At 42.2% G+C, this 18,265-nt stretch overlaps 1 protein-coding gene across 1 annotated transcript in view; it reads right to left on the bottom strand.

Moving 5' to 3' along the window:
• The window catches only part of PTPRQ (protein tyrosine phosphatase receptor type Q), a 161,742-nt gene that overhangs the window by 29,082 nt on the left and 114,395 nt on the right, over positions 1-18,265 (bottom strand). Inside the window, exons 29-35 of the mRNA XM_030549449.1 lie at positions 17,980-18,224; positions 16,402-16,468; positions 15,578-15,736; positions 14,594-14,816; positions 14,002-14,075; positions 5,199-5,298; positions 4,184-4,312 (exon numbers count right to left, since the gene is read on the bottom strand). Coding sequence (XP_030405309.1) covers positions 4,184-4,312; positions 5,199-5,298; positions 14,002-14,075; positions 14,594-14,816; positions 15,578-15,736; positions 16,402-16,468; positions 17,980-18,224 — 997 coding nt within the window. The remainder of the gene's footprint in view (positions 1-4,183; positions 4,313-5,198; positions 5,299-14,001; positions 14,076-14,593; positions 14,817-15,577; positions 15,737-16,401; positions 16,469-17,979; positions 18,225-18,265) is intronic.

Consider the following 18,265-nt stretch of genomic DNA (forward strand, 5'->3'; position numbering starts at 1 on the left):
AGGAGGCGGGCGCATTTAGATGCCCCCACGGGCGCACCGCGTTGGGGACCCTGGCCTAGATCATTCTGTGCGAGTTGTGTGGCTGCCACACATAAGGTAGCTATCATATGAGGCATTGTTGGGTAGAACATCCTTTGAATGTGTAATGTTCATACAATACTTTCAGTGGATGCCTCAGCAGATCTCATAGCCCAGATGCTCACACTCGTCTTACACATGGTTTGCATGGATGGTGGGTGCAGTTAAAATATTTTGTTTTTAATCTTTTAACTGGTAGATAAACAAGATTTTATTAGTGTAAGTAGGTAGTCACTATACGTATAATGGAGAATACCGCCAGAACCAGTAATATCATATCTACTGGTCAACAAATAAAAGAATTCTTTGTAGGCCAGATTCTCTGTTCCTGTGCAGAAATGGAGGAGTAAGGATGGGACAATGGTGGCTTTAAGGTACCCCTGGATCTGCTCTATTCTTGACTGTGCCTCATGAGTACTATAATTTACACTCAGTTGTAACAGCCCCTCAGGGTTCTTCTGCAACCAAGAATAGTTACAGCACAATATTCTCAGGCCATGTCCTCTCCTTACCTCAGAAAATGCTTGGCATATCTCTATGCTAGGAGGTGCAAGGGATGGTAGTATTCCCTAAGGCCCATTTTCAGCAGATTTACAGAGCCTTTACATCACAGACATATGAAGGGACTGTAATAGAAGAGAGAATCTGTCCCTTTAACTGGACTGTAGATCATGACAGTGTTGATTATGAGAAAATGCTGCATTGTCTGTTTGACAAATTGGGGATATGTCTGTGTCAAATTGTAAATGCCATCTTGTTTGTGAATGCCATTTTGTTCCTTGGGCTCCTCCTGAGAAGCTGGTACAGATAAATTGAGCGCCATCAACTCTAAATGTCGCTCCACTACCAAATCCATCCACAAGAACAATGAACTCTCTGCACAGGAGTTTGGATGGGAGCTGGGATGGAGTTTCTCAGCCAGGATAAATGACCAAAAGGGTCAGAGATTATATTTAAGAAGGACTTCAAGTGCCTCCAAGAGTAAAATGCCTGTGGTTATGAAATTCCTTTGCTAAGTCTGCTAGTCAGGAACTTTTCTGAGGCAACTTGTTTTGCTGAAAAATGCTTATTCATCTAAACCTAAACTGTTTGTTGAAAAGGGTTGAGGTTTTTTTGTTTGTTATTTGTTTGAAACAACTTTGCTATGAAATGTAACTTAACTAATATTAAAAATGTTTTTGAAAAGGCTGAAAATGAAATGAAAAACTTTGACTGGCCAAAACCAATTTTTTTTTCAGTCTGTTGGTTCACCAAATTTTTTGAGATTTTGACTTTTTGGCCCAATTCTGGCTGGGAAAAAGTTTTGAAATCTTGGAAATTTTCACAAGATTGGAAAACCACTTCCCACCCTGTCCTACTTATTATGTGGACCTGTTCTGCATGTTCCTGACAATCTGAGCCAAATAATCTTCTATGCTAAGATTTGCTGGGCATAGGAGAATGGGTGGGTATGTGGGAAGGTTTGTAGGGTTACAGCTCTCTGATTCTGCGGGCCAACCTATGACACCCCAGCTCCAAGGCTACTCTAACTTACATCAAATGATGTATGGTAAGCCAGCTGACAACTGGCAGAGCACGGTGTTGTGCAACACACCCCTACACAGAAATGTGGGGGAGGGAAGAGTGGGGATAGGTGGTTGATGCAGGAACTGCTGTACATCAACTAAAATTGCCCCCATGGCGAGGGAATACTTAGCTAGCCAGTTATAGAACACTGTTTTCAGTGCTTCACATGATATAGGATAAGCAGGAAATGATACATAAGGACAGATTCCTTCCCCAAACAGGCTCATTTATGCTGCTTAGATGGCACAAATGATCTAGAATCTGGCAGTAACTTGCTAAGTATTCCCTCACTATTCGAAAAGCTATGGCAAGGCAATTGACTCTGTGCATGTGATAATTCAACCAACTCAGGACAGTGAGGAAGTGCAGAAATAGGAAGTAGTAACTATATTTTGAATGCACAATTCATTTGTGATGGTCTCAGTGTAATCATAAGCATGTAGCTAACATGACACCTTTACATTCCATATCACTCTTAATATATCAGACCCAGAAAGTGAAAGTGCCTCAAAATAAAGTAATTGGTAGGGTAACTAAAACTGCGGAATTACTGCTCAGTAATGTCCTTGCTGTTCATAAATCACTTAACAAGCTGCACATATATGAAATATTACAATTTTGTAGCCTAACCTGCACACTTTGATGTTGTATAAATCCAAACTGGCCATAATTTAGACAGAACAATGGTAAAGTGGAATCCTCCCATGTAACATGGGATTTGACCCCTTGGAATTTTTGTTGAAATCTTAATGGGATGCTTTCTGGTAGCATGGACAATACAACAGGCAGCTGAAGGGAAACAGAAGGATTTCTCCTGAATATGCAAATTCTAACTCTCAAAGTAAAGTGTAAGGCCCAGTTTTGAACTCCAATTGGTATATGCACTCTAATTGTGCTGTCTAATTTTTGTATGCCTGCTGAGGTGAGCCTGACATAACTTCTGTTAAAAATTGCTCTTCTTTGTTTTAAAATAGTTGCAGAATTATAGTGTCTTAACATTAATCACTGAGATCAAAGATGACATGTTGACAAATACAATCATTTGTCATTAGCATTACCATATAATAATATATGTTGCTAATACTAATTTCATCTTCATTACCAAGAACACACTTTGGAAAATCATTTACTTTGGACAAAGTTCAACAAAGTATAGTAGCACACAAGTTACACAACATTATGGAAATCACACCAGGTCTCTTCAACAGTTCAATAACTTACTGAATGACAAATATCTCCTTGCGTCTAAAGAAAAATGAGGAGCATCTGGAAGTAAAATCCATTAATAATTTAGTACACAAACAAAAATGATACTGTTCTATTTTGCTAGCAATTTTCAAATGTATACGCTGTAGGAAACTTCTCAAATTAATGGACAGGGACATTTATCTAGTTTACAGCTACAAAGGTGCAAAGGGTTGTGTCTGTCTGTTGAAAGTGAACATCTCCATTACTGTTAATAGGTATTAGACTATATTATCTAAACAAAATGTGGCAAAATGTCCACACAGGATGCATTGCATTCATTTGCACCAGAGGATTCTCAGTATGTTTGACCATGTGCTGTAAGTGGCCACTCTTGAATGCACACAGTTGAACAACTTTATAATGCAATAATCCTTTTTTGCATCATACATATAGCCATAAAACATTCAAAATGAACAGGTCAACAGGTACAGGCTTTCATCTTCAAGCTACCCATAGTCTACAATAGTAAGGTGCTTAACTCCTAGGGCAAGGTAATCCTAGGCTTCCAATCTTTAAGGAGATTGCTGCCACAGTGCTTCCCATTCTATGTGCTGTGTGACAGAGTAGGGAAAATACAGCCATGTCAATAACATTTATCCATCATTTGCTAATTCAGTCATAGCCCACTGTTCAGAATTTTCATGATATCTATCTGTGGAATAATGTGGCAATTTCTGACTACCAAAAGGAACACAGTACAGCTTCCCTTCCAAACAATACACGGGGCAAGAGTCTCTGTCACTCTGTGAAAACCCAGGAAATCGGGCCAGCTGAGTGGCCTAGGGCTACCACATGCTTCTCCAGGGCCTGGGTGTATGGGTGTGGCCAGAGTGTTTTCATGTTCCAGAGAAACTCAGCTACAAAATAGGTCACCTTGTGCTAAAACATTTTCTAAAAGTCAATTAGAAAAAGACACGGTTTAAGGGTTTGGATCTTTTGGGATGTTTATAAGTTTGCAATCCACAGAAAATAGTGAGCCATCAAAATACTGAACAATTTCCCATGTTTAAAAAATTGCAGCTCCTTTTGCTATCAGAATTAAAGGATGATTTGCACTTAGAGTTTTATCTTATTGTAGCTTAGAGCTTTATCTTATAAAAGATGTGAAGATTAAGTAATATTCTACACGCTAGTCAGAAGTGTCTGGAGGATGGAGGGTACTCTTTGAAAGAGGATCTTAGTGACCTGTGTAAATAAGAACACCACAAACACTTCCAAACAAGCAAAGGTCAGAATGGGGTCATGGCTACAGATCCTTTGGACTACTGCTTTGCCTAAGGAGTATGCTTACCGAGTAAATCTCTCATCCTTCAGTTCCAGGTCTGCCACTGTGATCAACTGATCCAGCTTGAATTTAGTGTCAATAATTTCTGCATCCCGTGGGGAGTAGGTGCCTCCCTCTTTTTGCTTTTGTCGGATTCTAAACAAAGATCATAACAAAGTTGAAAGTGAATGAAAAAGAATATTCAAATGATTTATTAATTACACATGAATTAGCAGGATAGAAGGATAGATTCAGCCTTTCATAGAACTAGGAGTAGAGAAGCTCTAGAAAAATGATACTTACAATTTTCATTCTGTAATGAGCATAGCAAAACCAGTAACATTTTACCCATCTCTTTGAACATTTTTGTCAGCATGAATTTTAGCCCCATTTTACTGGCAAAATTCTGACAATAGAGAAAGTTTGCCCAGAAATTATTACTACTTGGACCTGATTTTCCTCTCATTTTCACTAGTGTAAACCAGAAGTAATTCAACTGAATACAATGGAGTTATACTAGTGTAAAACATACATGAAAAGAGAATCAAGCTCTTATACTTAACTCCTTTGTAAACTCTTGATCTCCGTTTCTTATTTTCCTTCACTGCTGTAGTGAATTAGCAGTGGCAGCATAGCACCTATGGCTAGTGAGCGAATTAATGTAATTCATGCAGCAGTTTGCCTCCTTCTTCAACTAGGCATCTATGCATGCTATAGGTTACCTCATCTAGCATCAGATTTCTGATTTCTCAAATACAGGTGTAATTCCAGACTAGCTCTATTCACTTCAATGGAGCTACTCTGGAATTTCACCAGTGTCACTGAGAACAGATTTTGACTGGCTGACTTCAAATCAAGTTGCTCACCCTCTGAAGTGGATGATAGTAAGTTTCTATATGATAAAAAATGGTATTAAAATGCAATTTAAGATATCAGGCTGGTTACATATGGTTCTATGTATAGGATTTCTTCTATATGTAAAGACATATTTGCATACAGATGAAAAAGAATGTGTAGTACTGTATATACAAAGAAGTCTTACCTTGCAAAAGCATAGATTGCCATCACAAGAAGAATTATGGAAAGTATACACAAAGTAACTGCAAGTATTATTTCTACAGCTCTTTCTGACAGTCCCTCACCTGCAAGAGAAAGTGGGCAATACTGGGATTGAATATTTGAAGAACAAATATCTGAAGACTGGATTGTCCTTTGACTACTTTTGCAAACAAAATGGAAACAATCTGCAAAACCCTGTACAGTGGTGAACCTCTTGGGTCAAAGGGTATCAGGTCCCATACCAAAGTTTTGGAACAGTAATGTAAAATCTGTTTTGCTTCTGGCATTTGCTTATTTATATCACTAATAAAAATACTGTCAAGCAGTAATAATAAACGTTTGGTTCTCTAGCCACATATGCAGTTTTTCACAGATGCTCTTTGGGTTTGTCTGCACTAGACTTTACCTTAAGCTAATTGATTGTTAATTAACTTGAAATAATTAATACCTTTGTAAAGACTAGTGTAGACACTACCAGCATTGGCTGAACCTTCAGGTAAATTACAAATATGAGTAGCCTGGAACAAATGACCGGGGAATGTCCAGAGTAGAGCTGCGTGAATAACAATTTTTTTTGGCTCACTGGCCAGACTGAAAAATTAAAAAAATAAAAATAAAAAAAAATTCAGATCTACGAAATTTGTTCAAAATTTTCAGTGAACCAAAAACTCATGAAAAATTGTTCTGTTGAAACTGAAAGAAACGTTTTGTTTCTTTTTCAATTTTTTAAAAAATGTTTTCCAATTTTTTAAATAAAATTGAAGAACATTTTGAAAAGAAAAGTTTTTTTGAATTGAAAAATTCTAAATGATTTAATTCAGAAGTGTTGAAATGAAACATTTCAATTAAAAAAACTGACAAACAATTTCTAACTTTGACACGAATTCACAAAACATTAACTGTTGAACCAGAGCTGCATTTTCATCAAAAAAACGTTTTGGCAGAAAATTCCACGCAGCTCTAGTCCAAACTAGCTTTCACAAAGATGTTGACTATCTTGAGTTAGTTGACAATCAATTAATTCAAAGTAAAAAAAAAAAAAATCTAGTCAAGACAAGCCCAAGCATAGCTGCTAAGTAAATGAATTAGAGTTGCCAGAATCCTGTCTTGCTCTTCCACAACCCTCTGACAGAGGAGAAACTTTCTTCCTCCTAGCAGCCAGGAAGAGGTTTGGAGCAGGGGAGAGGATGTGGAGGTGGGGTGGTAGTGAGAGAGGGACAAAACAGAGTCATAGCAACAAATGACATTGTGTTGCAAAACGATTTTGATCTGCTGTCACATCAATACATAATGATACTGATTCATAAAGAGGCAATAGGATAATGCAAATGTCATATTGCGATTGTGTCATCTTTCTGTGGCCTTGACGTCACTATGAAAAAGTGTTTTTGCTTTGTTTTGTTTTTACCAAGCATAAACTAACACATGGTAACAAACATGTTAAAAATCTGGTGTGGACAAGGCAGTTTGTAGTTTTCACATGTGTTCGCACAGGGGCTCTCAAACTGGCGGTTGGGAGTCCTTGGGGGTCATGAGTTATTACATGGAGGGTCACGAGTTGTCAGTCTCCACCCCAAACCCTGCTTTGCATCCAGAATTTATAAAGGTGTTATAAATTAAAAACATTTTTTTATATACTTAAGAGGGGTCACACTCAGAGGCTTGCTATTTCAAAGGGGTCACCAAAGTTTGAGAATCACTGATAGTTAGCAGGTAGAGGTAAACCCTAGGATCCCTCCAGTTGTTTACTGCCACTGCTAACAGATGAAAACTACAAACTGCCTTGTTCACACTAAGCTTTTACCACAATGGTCACCACATGTTAGCTAAAACATAGTAACCCCCCAACTTTTTTCCTAGGGTGGTTGCATCCTTTGTGGCATAGCTTCTACAGCCACATAAATAAGAAGAAAACAAAGAAAGAAGAAGTGGGGCCGCTATACACTGAGGATGGAATGGAGGTTAAGGATAACCTAGGCATGGCCCAACATCTAAACAAGTACTTTGCTTCAGTTTTCAATAAGACTAGTGAGAAACCTTGCGATGATGGAGGGATGATAAACAGGAATGTGGATATGGAAGTGGATATTACCGCAACTGAGGTAGAGGCCGTACTTGAACAGCTCGATGGGATGAAGTCGGAGGGCCCGGACAATCTCCATCCGAGGATATTAAAGGAACTGGCGCGTGAAATTGCGAGCCCGTTAGCGAGAATTTTTAAGCAATCTATAAACTCGGGGGTTGTGCCGTATGACTGGAGGATTGCTAATGTAGTTCCTATTTTTAAGAAAGGGAATAAAAGTGATCCGGGTAATTATAGGCCTGTTAGCTTGACGTCCGTAGCATGCAAGGTCTTGGAAAAAATTTTAAGGGAGAAAGTAGTTAAGGACATAGAGGCCAATGGTAATTGGGACGAATTGAAACACGGATTTAGTAAAGGTAGATCGTGTCAAACCAATCTGATCTCCTTCTTTGAGAAGATGACGGATTACTTAGATAAAGGAAATGCGGTAGATATAATTTACCTAGATTTCAGTAAGGCGTTCGACACGGTTCCGCACGGGGAACTGTTAGTCAAATTGGAAAAGATGGGAATGAATATGAAAGTTGTAAGGTGGATAAGGAACTGGTTAAAGGAGAGACTCCAGAGGGTCATATTGAAAGGTGAATTGTCAGGCTGGAAGGAGGTCACTAGTGGAGTCCCTCAAGGATCGGTTTTGGGACCGATCTTATTTAACCTTTTTATTACTGACCTTGGCACAAAGAGCGGGAATGTGCTAATAAAGTTTGCGGATGACACAAAGCTGGGGGGTATTGCTAACACGGAGAAGGACAGGGATACTATTCAGGAAGATCAGAACCACCTTGTAAACTGGAGTAATAGAAATAGGATGAAATACAATAGTGAAAAGTGCAAGGTAATGCACTTACGAATTAATAATAAGAATTTTGGATATACGTTGGGGGCGCATCAGTTGGAAGCGACGGAGGAGGAGAAGGACCTTGGGGTACTGGTTGATAGCAGGATGACTATGAGTCGCCAATGTGATACGGCTGTTAAAAAAGCAAATGCGATTTTGGGATGCATCAGGCGGGGTATTTCCTGCAAGGATAAGGAGGTGTTAGTACCGTTATACAAGGCGTTGGTGAGACCCCATTTGGAATACTGTGTGCAGTTCTGGTGTCCCATGTTCAAGAAAGATGAATTCAAACTGGAACAGGTTCAGAGACAGGCTACAAGGATGATCCGAGGAATGGAAAAACTGCCTTATGAAAGGAGACTCAAAGAGCTTGGCTTGTTTAGCCTGGCCAAAAGAAGGCTGCGGGGGAATATGCTTGCTCTATATAAATATATCAGGGGGGTTAACGATAGGGAGGGAGAGGAATTATTTAAGTTTAGTACTAATGTAGGCACGAGGACGAATGGATATAAACTGGATATTAGGAAATTTAGACTTGAAATTAGACGAAGGTTTCTAACCATTAGGGGAGTGAAGTTCTGGAACAGCCTTCCGAGGGAAGTAGTGGGGGCAAAAGACTTTCCTGGCTTTAAGACAAAGCTTGATAAGTATATGGAGGGGATGTTATGATAGGATTGTTAATTTGGGCAATTGATCTTGGATTACCCCCAGATAGGTCTGCTCAGTGGTCTGTGGGGAGATGTTGGATGGAATGGGAACTGAGTTACTGCAGAGAATTCCTTCTTGGGTACTGGCTGGTGACTCTTGCCCATATGCTCAGGGTTTAGCTGATCGCCATATTTGGGGTCGGGAAGGAATTTTCCTCCAGGGCGGATTGGCAGGGGCCCTGGAGGTTTTTCGCCTTCCCCTGCAGCGTGGGGCACGGGTCGCTTGCTGATGGTTTCTCTGCAGCTTGAGGTCTTCAAATCAATTTTGAGGTTTTCAATAACTCGTTCCTGGGATAGGGGTTGTTATAAAATTGGATGGGTGGGGTTCTGTGGCCTGCCTTGTGCAGGAGGTCAGACTAGATGATCAGATTGGTCCCTTCTGACCTATGAGTCTATGAGTCTATGAGACTCCCAAGCTCTTTCAGATTAGAATAGTGGTATTCACAAAATGGTTGAGAGGAGAATATACACTAAAATCTACTGTGCAGTTTTGTGTAAGTGAGGCACTCCTGCTAAAAACTAATTATTATGCCTGCTTGATCTGGCCAGGCAAGAGCCAGCTGGGATGCCATCATTCCTGTGGAACCTTGGCACAAGGTAGTATTGGCACGAAAAAGAGATCAGGAAAAAGACGGTTACTCACCTTTGTAACTGTTGTTCTTCGAGATGTGTTGCTCACATCCATTCCAGTTAGGTGTGCGCGCCGCGCGTGCACGTTCGTCGGAAACTTTTTACCCTAGCAACTCCAGTGGGCCGGCAGGTCGCCCCCTGGAGTGGCGCCGCCATGGCGCCCAATATATATCCCTGCCGGCCCGCCCGCTCCTCAGTTCCTTCTTGCCGGCTACTCCGACAGTGGGGAAGGAGGGCGGGTGTGGAATGGATGTGAGCAACACATCTCGAAGAACAACAGTTACAAAGGTGAGTAACCGTCTTTTCTTCTTCGAGTGATTGCTCACATCCATTCCAGTTAGGTGACTCCCAAGCCATACCTAGGCGGTGGGGTCGGAGTGAGAAGTCGCGGCACGGAGCACTGCAGTTCCGAAGGCCGCATCCTCCCTCGACTGCTGGACCAGGGCGTAGTGGGAAGCAAAGGTGTGGACCGATGACCAGGTCGCTGCCCGACAGATTTCCTGGATGGGCACGCGGGCGAGGAAAGCCAGCGACGACGCCTGCGCCCTGGTAGAATGCGCAGTCACACGGCCCGTAGGGACATGGGCCAAGTCATAACAGGTCCTGATACAGGACGTAACCCAAGAGGATACCCTCTGGGAGGAGATAGGAAGCCCTTTCATACGATCTGCTACCGCCACGAAAAGCTGGGGGGATTTTCGGAAGGGCTTAGTCCTCTCTATGTAGAACGCGAGAGCCCTACGGACATCCAGCGAGTGGAGCTGCTGCTCCCTGCCTGAGGAGTGAGGTTTTGGGAAAAAAACCGGAAGGAAAATCTCTTGGTTGACGTGGAAGGCTGAGACCACCTTGGGCAGAAAAGCAGGGTGTGGTCTCAGCTGCACCTTGTCCTTGTGGAAGACCGTATATGGGGGGTCTACCACAAGAGCTCGGAGCTCCGACACCCGTCTAGCTGAGGTGATAGCCACTAGAAAGGCAGTTTTCCAAGAGAGGTAGAGCAGGGAGCAAGTAGCTAACGGCTCAAAGGGGGGCCCCATGAGCCGGGACAACACCAGGTTAAGATCCCAGGTTGGAGCAGGGGGACGGACGTTAGGGAATAAACGTTCCAGCCCTTTCAGGAATCTCGACACCGTCGGGTGAGAAAAAACGGAGCGACCGTCCGCACCCGGGTGAAAGGTGGAGATAGCTGCTAGGTGGACTCGCAACGACGATAAGGCCAGACCTTGCCCTTTGAGGGACCAAACGTAGTCTAAGATTTCGGTTATCGAAACTTCCATAGGGCGGAGATTTCTCTCTACGCACCAACAGGAGAAGCGCTTCCATTTCGCTGAATATGTGGCTCTTGTGGACGGTTTCCTGCTGCTCAAGAGCACCTCTCTCACAGGCGTGGAGCAGCGCAGCTCGGAACCAGTCAGCCACGCAGGAGCCACGCCGCTAGGTGCAGCGACTGCAGGTCTGGGTGACAGAGGGTCCCGTGGTCCTGGGTAATCAGGTCCGGATGAAGGGGCAGGGGAACTGGGTCGGCTATGGCCAAGTCCAGCAGCATGGTGTACCAGTGCTGCCTGGGCCATGCCGGGGTCACCATGATCACGAGAGCCCTGTCTCTGCGCACCTTCAGGAGGACCTTGTGGACCAGAGGGAACGGGGGAAACGCATAGTACAGGTGGGTCGACCACTGGATGAGGAAGGCATCCGCTATCGACCCCGGCTCCCTGCCCTGAAAGGAGCAGAACGCTTGGCACTTCCTGTTCCCCTTGGACGCGAAGAGGTTCACCCGGGGATAACCCCACCTCCGGAAAATGGAGAGAGCGACGTCCGGGCGAAGGGACCACTCGTGTGACAGGAAGGATCTGCTCAATCGATCCGCCAGCGTGTTCCGTACTCCAGGGAGGAAGGAAGCCCTGAGGTGAATGGAGTGGGCTACGCAAAAGTCCCAGAGTCGTATCGCCTCGTGGCACAGGGAGGAGGACCTGGTGCCGCCCTGCTTGTTGATATAGTACATGGTCGTAGTGTTGTCCGTGAACACGGCGACACAACGACCCTGAAGCTGATGACAGAACGCTTGACAAGCAAGGCGGACCGCTCTCAACTCCCGCATGTTGATGTGTAGCCCCACCTCCTCCTGGGACCACAGGCCCTGTGTCCGCAGGGCCCCTAGGTGGGCCCCCCAGCCTAGGTCTGAGGCATCCGTTGTCAGGGATACCGAGGGCTGAGAGGGGTGGAAGGGAAGACCCGCACATAATACGGACTGGTCTAACCACCAGCCGAGAGAATCTAAGACCTTCTGGGGGATTGTGACTAACATGTCTAACGGTTGCCTTGCCGGCCTGTAATGACTGATAAGCCACAGCTGGAGAGGCCTCATGCGGAGCCGAGCGTAGTCGGTCACAAAGGTGCACGCCGCCATGTGGCCTAACAGGGTTAGACATGTCCTCACTGACGTCAATGGGGCTGACCGCAAACGTTGAACGATCGCCGCCATGGTCTGAAACCGTTGCAGAGGCAGGGAGGCCCTGCCCACAGTGGCGTCCAGGACGGCCCCGATAAATTCCACCTTCTGCGTGGGCCCCAGGGTGGACTTGTCTGTGTTTATCAAGAGGCCCAGACTTGCAAACATGCCGGTGATCACGCGGACATGGCTGTTGACTTGCTGTTCCGACGTGCCCCGAAGCAACCAGTCATCCAGATAAGGGAACACGTGGACACGGTTGCGCCGAAGATGCGCCACGACAACTGCCATGCATTTTGTAAACACCCTCGGGGCCGTGGACAGGCCGAATGGGAGGACTGCAAACTGATAATGAAGAGCCCCCACAACGAAGCGGAGAAAGCGTCTGTGGCGTGGCCAAATGGCAATGTGGAAATACGCGTCCTGCATGTCGAGGGCGGCGTACCAGTCTCCCGGATCCAGGGATGGAATAATGGTCCCCAGGGATACCATGCGGAACTTCAACTTCACGAGGTATTTGTTGAGTTCTCGCAGGTCGAGGATAGGCCTGAGGCCCCCCTTGGCCTTGGGGATCAGAAAGTAGCGGGAATAAAACCCCTTGCCTTTCTCGTTTTCCGGAACCGCCTCTATAGCTCCTTTGCTGAGGAGCGTCTGCACCTCCTGCCGAAGGAATTGCTCGTGAGAGGGGTCCCTGAAGAGGGACGAGGAAGGAGGGCGGGAAGGAGGAAATGAGGAGCGGGCGGGCCGGCAGGGATATATATTGGGCGCCATGGCGGCGCCACTCCAGGGGGCGACCTGCCGGCCCACTGGAGTTGCTAGGGTAAAAAGTTTCCGACGAACGTGCACGCGCGGCGCGCACACCTAACTGGAATGGATGTGAGCAATCACTCGAAGAAGAACCCTAGGATTTGGAGAATATTCAGTGCTGTTTTTTCTGATTTCATATCATAGTAAGGGCAACCAGGTCTTGTCCAATTGTGGCACATGCCAGAGGAGCAAGTGGTGCAATTTTCAATTGTGCAAGTACAGTAGGGACTATAATTAACTACAGTATTTGCCTATAAGGCATTTCATTCTGTGCTTGCCTGGATGGTTTTTTTAAGCCATTCAGGGGATTTCTGGTGCACAGGTATCTAGAAGGGGAAAGGAGGGGTTGCAATTGACTCATTTCATACTGCCCTATCATGCTGGTCCTTCAGGGGATTTGCTTCAATGACTTTGAATGTCAGAGATTTCTAAGGCAGAAAGCAGCATTTGTAGTCGCTTATTTTTTTTATTTTTTTTATTTTTTTGAGCATTCAGGTTCAGGTAAATAGACCATTCAGGTTGGGCACTAGCATTTGGGTACTTCCAATATGTAGATGGGGGTAATAAATGTGACACTTCATTTTATAGGACATATCAGGTGGGCTGAGGATCTCAGAGGGCACAAGATGAGTGGTGCAGAGGAGGAAATATGCCCAGCAGCAGCCCTCTGCTATTATCTAGGGACTTCTACAGCTTGTTTGAGTTCCCTTTTCCAAGGGATGGTAGTTTCCTAAGTATTGGTTCACTATTTTGTTAAAGAAACCTATCAATTTCAAGGGATCTGCCCAAAAAAGTTTGAATCTCACTCCCTCAGGATCAGTGCAGCTGCTGCAGCAGCTATATGTGGCTTGGGGTTCCAACAACAATTATATCATTGGTAGTGACATCCAGAATTGTCTAGGTTCTACATTAGAACACCATTGGTTTAAGCAGAACCTTGCCAGCCTGTTTATGATTGATAATAGTTCTTTATTTTTGTTTGAACCTAAAGGGTCAAGGGATCATGTCCACAGGATGGCTGCCAGCAGAAGGAATGGATCATAGCTGAGACTCATGAAGAAGATCATGCAGCTACCATGGCATGGCTTTGCAAGGCATCCTGTGGGATTAATGGATTTCGAGACTGTGCACTCTTGAGGTTAAGCTAGGCCCACCAAAAGTTATATTATTAACTTAAAAGAGAATGATCTGGTAAAAAGGAGATGGAGCAATTTCATAACTTATCAGATGTTTTTGAAATATTAAAATGTGTTCAATAAATTAAATTCTCCTTACCTAAAGTTTTGACAGGGTCAGAATAGTCTGAATCTGTAAACTGGCCTTTAACATTTGTTGCTCTGAACTTAAATCTGTAAAATAATTAAGTAAAGTCAGGAATCAGATATTCACATACAAGGTTTAAAATCATTCATTCAGTGAAGAACTAGTAATTATTCTTCATTTTGGGAGAAAATTACATGCAATCAGTATACACCATATAATTTAAGAATCCTAATGTCAGCATGTTAAAAGTACACTGTAGATGCGTGAAATGGATAGTACTTATCTTGCACTTAGACTTGCTGAATTCAGGAAGAACAATCTTATGTTACTAAAACATAGTCAGTTCGCTCACATTTACAGTCCAATAAAAGAAAAAAAATTAAGTATATGAAGATTTAAAACCACTTCATACAGCAAGTCCCAGTGTGCCTATGGTTTCTTATGAAGTCTTGTGAAATCACTTTAGACCTCGCCTTTTCTTAAATGGGCTTTAAAAATATATTACCCTTGGATTTTGTCTGATTGTCACTCATATAAATGCATATTTTTGTTTAAACATTTTTATTGCTCAAACACTGACATAGAACTTGAATCGTATACTTACAAGTACTGCTTTCTCGGTTTTAGGGGGCCGTTGCAGATTTTATCTTCACTCCCAGATATCATGCATGTAGTATCAGCACCTATAACATACACATCTTCTTTGCCACTCAGTCCTTCCTTTCCTTCTGTACAGGGTGGGTTTGGAAAGCCTTCATTTGTAAAATATGGCCTGGGTTTTTTGAAGTAGGCATCATACCACTTAGTAACATTTCCATCGTGCTGAACTATTGTCAGAAGAAATTAATTATAAATCATTTTAATCCTAAATAGATTGCAGTTAAAGAAGGTAAACCAGTGGTTCTATTTTCAGAAGTGCTTAGCACCCAATAGCTCCCACTTAAACACCTCAATAAGTGATCCTTTTTCAAAAGTATGAATGGTATACACTAGTCCCATGGGACTACTCATATGAGCAAATGTTCATTAGCAAAAGTTCATCAGTTCAGAATTTGACCCGTACTGCACAAAATAAATTTACATGACTCATTCCTGCAGTAAAACAGAAATGTTATCATGGCTGCATTCTTCTAACAGCAACAAAATGGCTACAGAAGGAAAAACTGCTAAATGGAACTTTCAGCTATTTTAATTTCAGAGATACTGCATGAGTTATGTTTAAAAGGAAATCATGAACAAAGAAAACAGATAAACCCTGAAAAAGATAATGAAAAATAGTGTATGGGTGACTTCAACCACCAACAGCACTATTTGTCAGCTGAAAAGGGTGAATGCCTGGAGCAGGTTCCCTGAATCTAGTCTACAGCATACAGATAATGCTTCAGCTTTGGAGCAAGGAATGGTAGCACAGAGGTATCACATGAATGACTCCTGGGAGTATTCCACTTGTTGCAGAAACTGGTCAAATGTCTCCCAACATTAATTCTGCATCACCCAATAAAGGCAATAAGGGAACAGAGTAATAGGTCAAATGCAAGAAACTGAAAGGTATGAACAATTAGCAAAAGAACATAAGAGCTTTCTCTACCTCCTGCTTCTGCAACAAGAACTTGTATCTTCTTGATAGGTCCATGATCATCATTATAGTAACATACTGGCATTCTGATAGTAATGGTTGTAGCAGTAACAAGTAGTGTCCCACTAGTATCAAAAACTGGTGTTGGTTTCTTATTAGGTCTTGGTGGTTCTGTTTTTAAACAAAGACAAGCCAAAATGTTTTGCTTTCTAATTTATTAATTAAAATCACTTAGTTACAGCATGGAATCCTCTTATTTGGGACATTTTGGTGGACAGCCTAATGTCCTAATTAAGGCCTCAATCCTGCAATGGGGTCCTTGACAGGTGAGTCTGCCCTCACAGATTTCCCCCTTTGCAGAATCAGAGTCCAAGTGACTGGTTTGACAAAGAAAGAACACTATTAAAAAAAAATCGGAGCCTCAGTTTTTCTAGTTGCGAAATGGAGACAATGATTTTATTTGCTTCGCATGGATGTGGTAAGGTATAAGTACATATGGTTCTATAGTGTATTTCTAAATGTCATGGTGAGACATAACTAAATATTTGTGAAATGGTAAATTCTGATAACCTTTTCCACATTGAGTAGTACTACTGTTTTATTGGTACTAATTAGGGTGTATGGTACAATTCAATATCAGCAAGGTCCTATATAAGTACCAAATACCATTAATCTGTAGCAGAGGCAGGAAAGAATTCAGGCATTGAAGGCTCTCAGCCTAATGTTCATTCTTCTAGGCAATGGACAGGAGGGACACATATATACATGCACAAATTTACAGTAATTTATTTAAAGCTTATAGGGATCTCAGCAAAAAAGCACTTTATTATGCATACCTTTAATATCCATAGTTATTTTTAGTTGGATTTTTGGCCCTGCACCAGCACCATTTATTGCATACACCTTAAAAAGAAATGAACACTGTATTTTATTGAACATTTGTGTTAAACTTAAATCAGCAAAAGCTAAATACACCTCTACCTTGATATAACGCTGTCCTGGGGAGCCAAAAAATCTTACCGTGTTACAGGTGAAACCATGTTATATCGAACTTGCTTTGATCCGCTGGAGCGCACAACCCCGTCCCCACCCAGAGCACTGCTTTACTGCATTATATCCAAATTTGTGTTATATTGGGTTGCGTTATATTGAGGTAGAGGTGTATATACTTTTTAAAGGAATAATGAATCCTGCAATTTTATATATACACAACATGACAAGACTGAAGGGTTTGTGATAACATAAACATTGAGATTGTCATTCATGTTTTTCATGTGGCCAGAATGCAAGATGGAACTAGAACCTTAATTTATGTATATATGGAGCAATATTATTTAAAATATGTATTAAAATTTCCCTACTAATTTATCTCTAGCTCCATTCCCTTGTACTCTCGGGAACACACTATTACACTAACATGTCTCTCTACTTCTAACTCATTCCCTGACTCTCTTTAAATCCAAATTCAAGACTTATTTTCCTAGCCTTCCATGAAATCCTATTCCCTGAGCGTCTTAGTTTCTCTCCTGTAACATGGTCTTTATATCCCTCTTGACACCTGTCCCTCTGCTTATATAGATGCTACCTGTATGATAAACTATGATTGAAATAATTCTATTTGTGTGTAAAGCTTGAAAGCACTCGTGAAGCATTTTGTAGTACTTTTGTATGAAAGGCAATGTACAAAAGTAAATTGGATACTATTATCTGATTCAGTGGACCAAATTCTGCCTTCAGTTATATCTGAGAGTCTCTGGATTTACACCAGCAACTGAAAGAAGAATTTGGCCCAATTTGTTCATTCTTCCAAACTCCTTTGATATTGGCAAAACCAGAAATGGAACAGATTTGTACTTAAAAAAAAAAAAATTCCAGAGAGACTCTCTCCAGTACCTTCCTAGGTCATTCTTTGTGCCATTCATTCCACTCATCTCTAAAATCCTAAGAAAAACAACATTTCAGTCCCTGGTATAACATAGTTAAAACAAAGGGGGTGGGGAAACAAATCCAACTTCTGAACAATTATTTCCAGGAGGATTTTTATTCTTGCTTCTCCTCCCCTTCTGTCCTAATCCCTGATTGCTTTAATGGTGGGACTACATGCAGTAATCAAGATTCAATACAAAAACAATACAAAACAGAAGAAGACCTTGGGGATCAAAAGACAGAACAAAATTTTGTAGTTGAAAGTGATGTGCCAGAGACTGGCCTGGTGATCTAGGCTTTAGTCCTACAAGATACTAGCTGCCACCAGTCAGATGCTAAGTGTCTTCAGTTACTACTAATCTTTCCCATGCACTTTATACCCTTGGTTACAATGCCAGGAAACAAAACCTTATTCTGGGCTTAGGCCTGCACTCCTTAATTAGGCAAATCTGTTGACATCAAAGATAGAAAATTGTATTGAACCTTACAATGACATTATACGTATGTCCTCCTTTTAGCCCCTCTATCACTGCAGTGACCGATTTATTTGTTTTGTCAATGACACTTAGATTATGAATCTGGACAACAGCAGGGTCATCTTCTTTGTAAATCATGGCTTGATATACTTGAATATTTCCATTGGGTTCAGATGGTGGCACAAACGTCACTTGGAATTTTGTTACTTCATCTGGTATCTTCTGAAATGTTACGTTGTTAGGTGGGTCTTTAGGCACTAAAGGAAATATTACAGAAATTCATTTTGAATTGGAATTT

Source organism: Gopherus evgoodei, chromosome 1 (genome assembly GCF_007399415.2).
Source record: "Gopherus evgoodei ecotype Sinaloan lineage chromosome 1, rGopEvg1_v1.p, whole genome shotgun sequence".
Taxonomy (NCBI): Eukaryota; Metazoa; Chordata; order Testudines; family Testudinidae; genus Gopherus; species Gopherus evgoodei.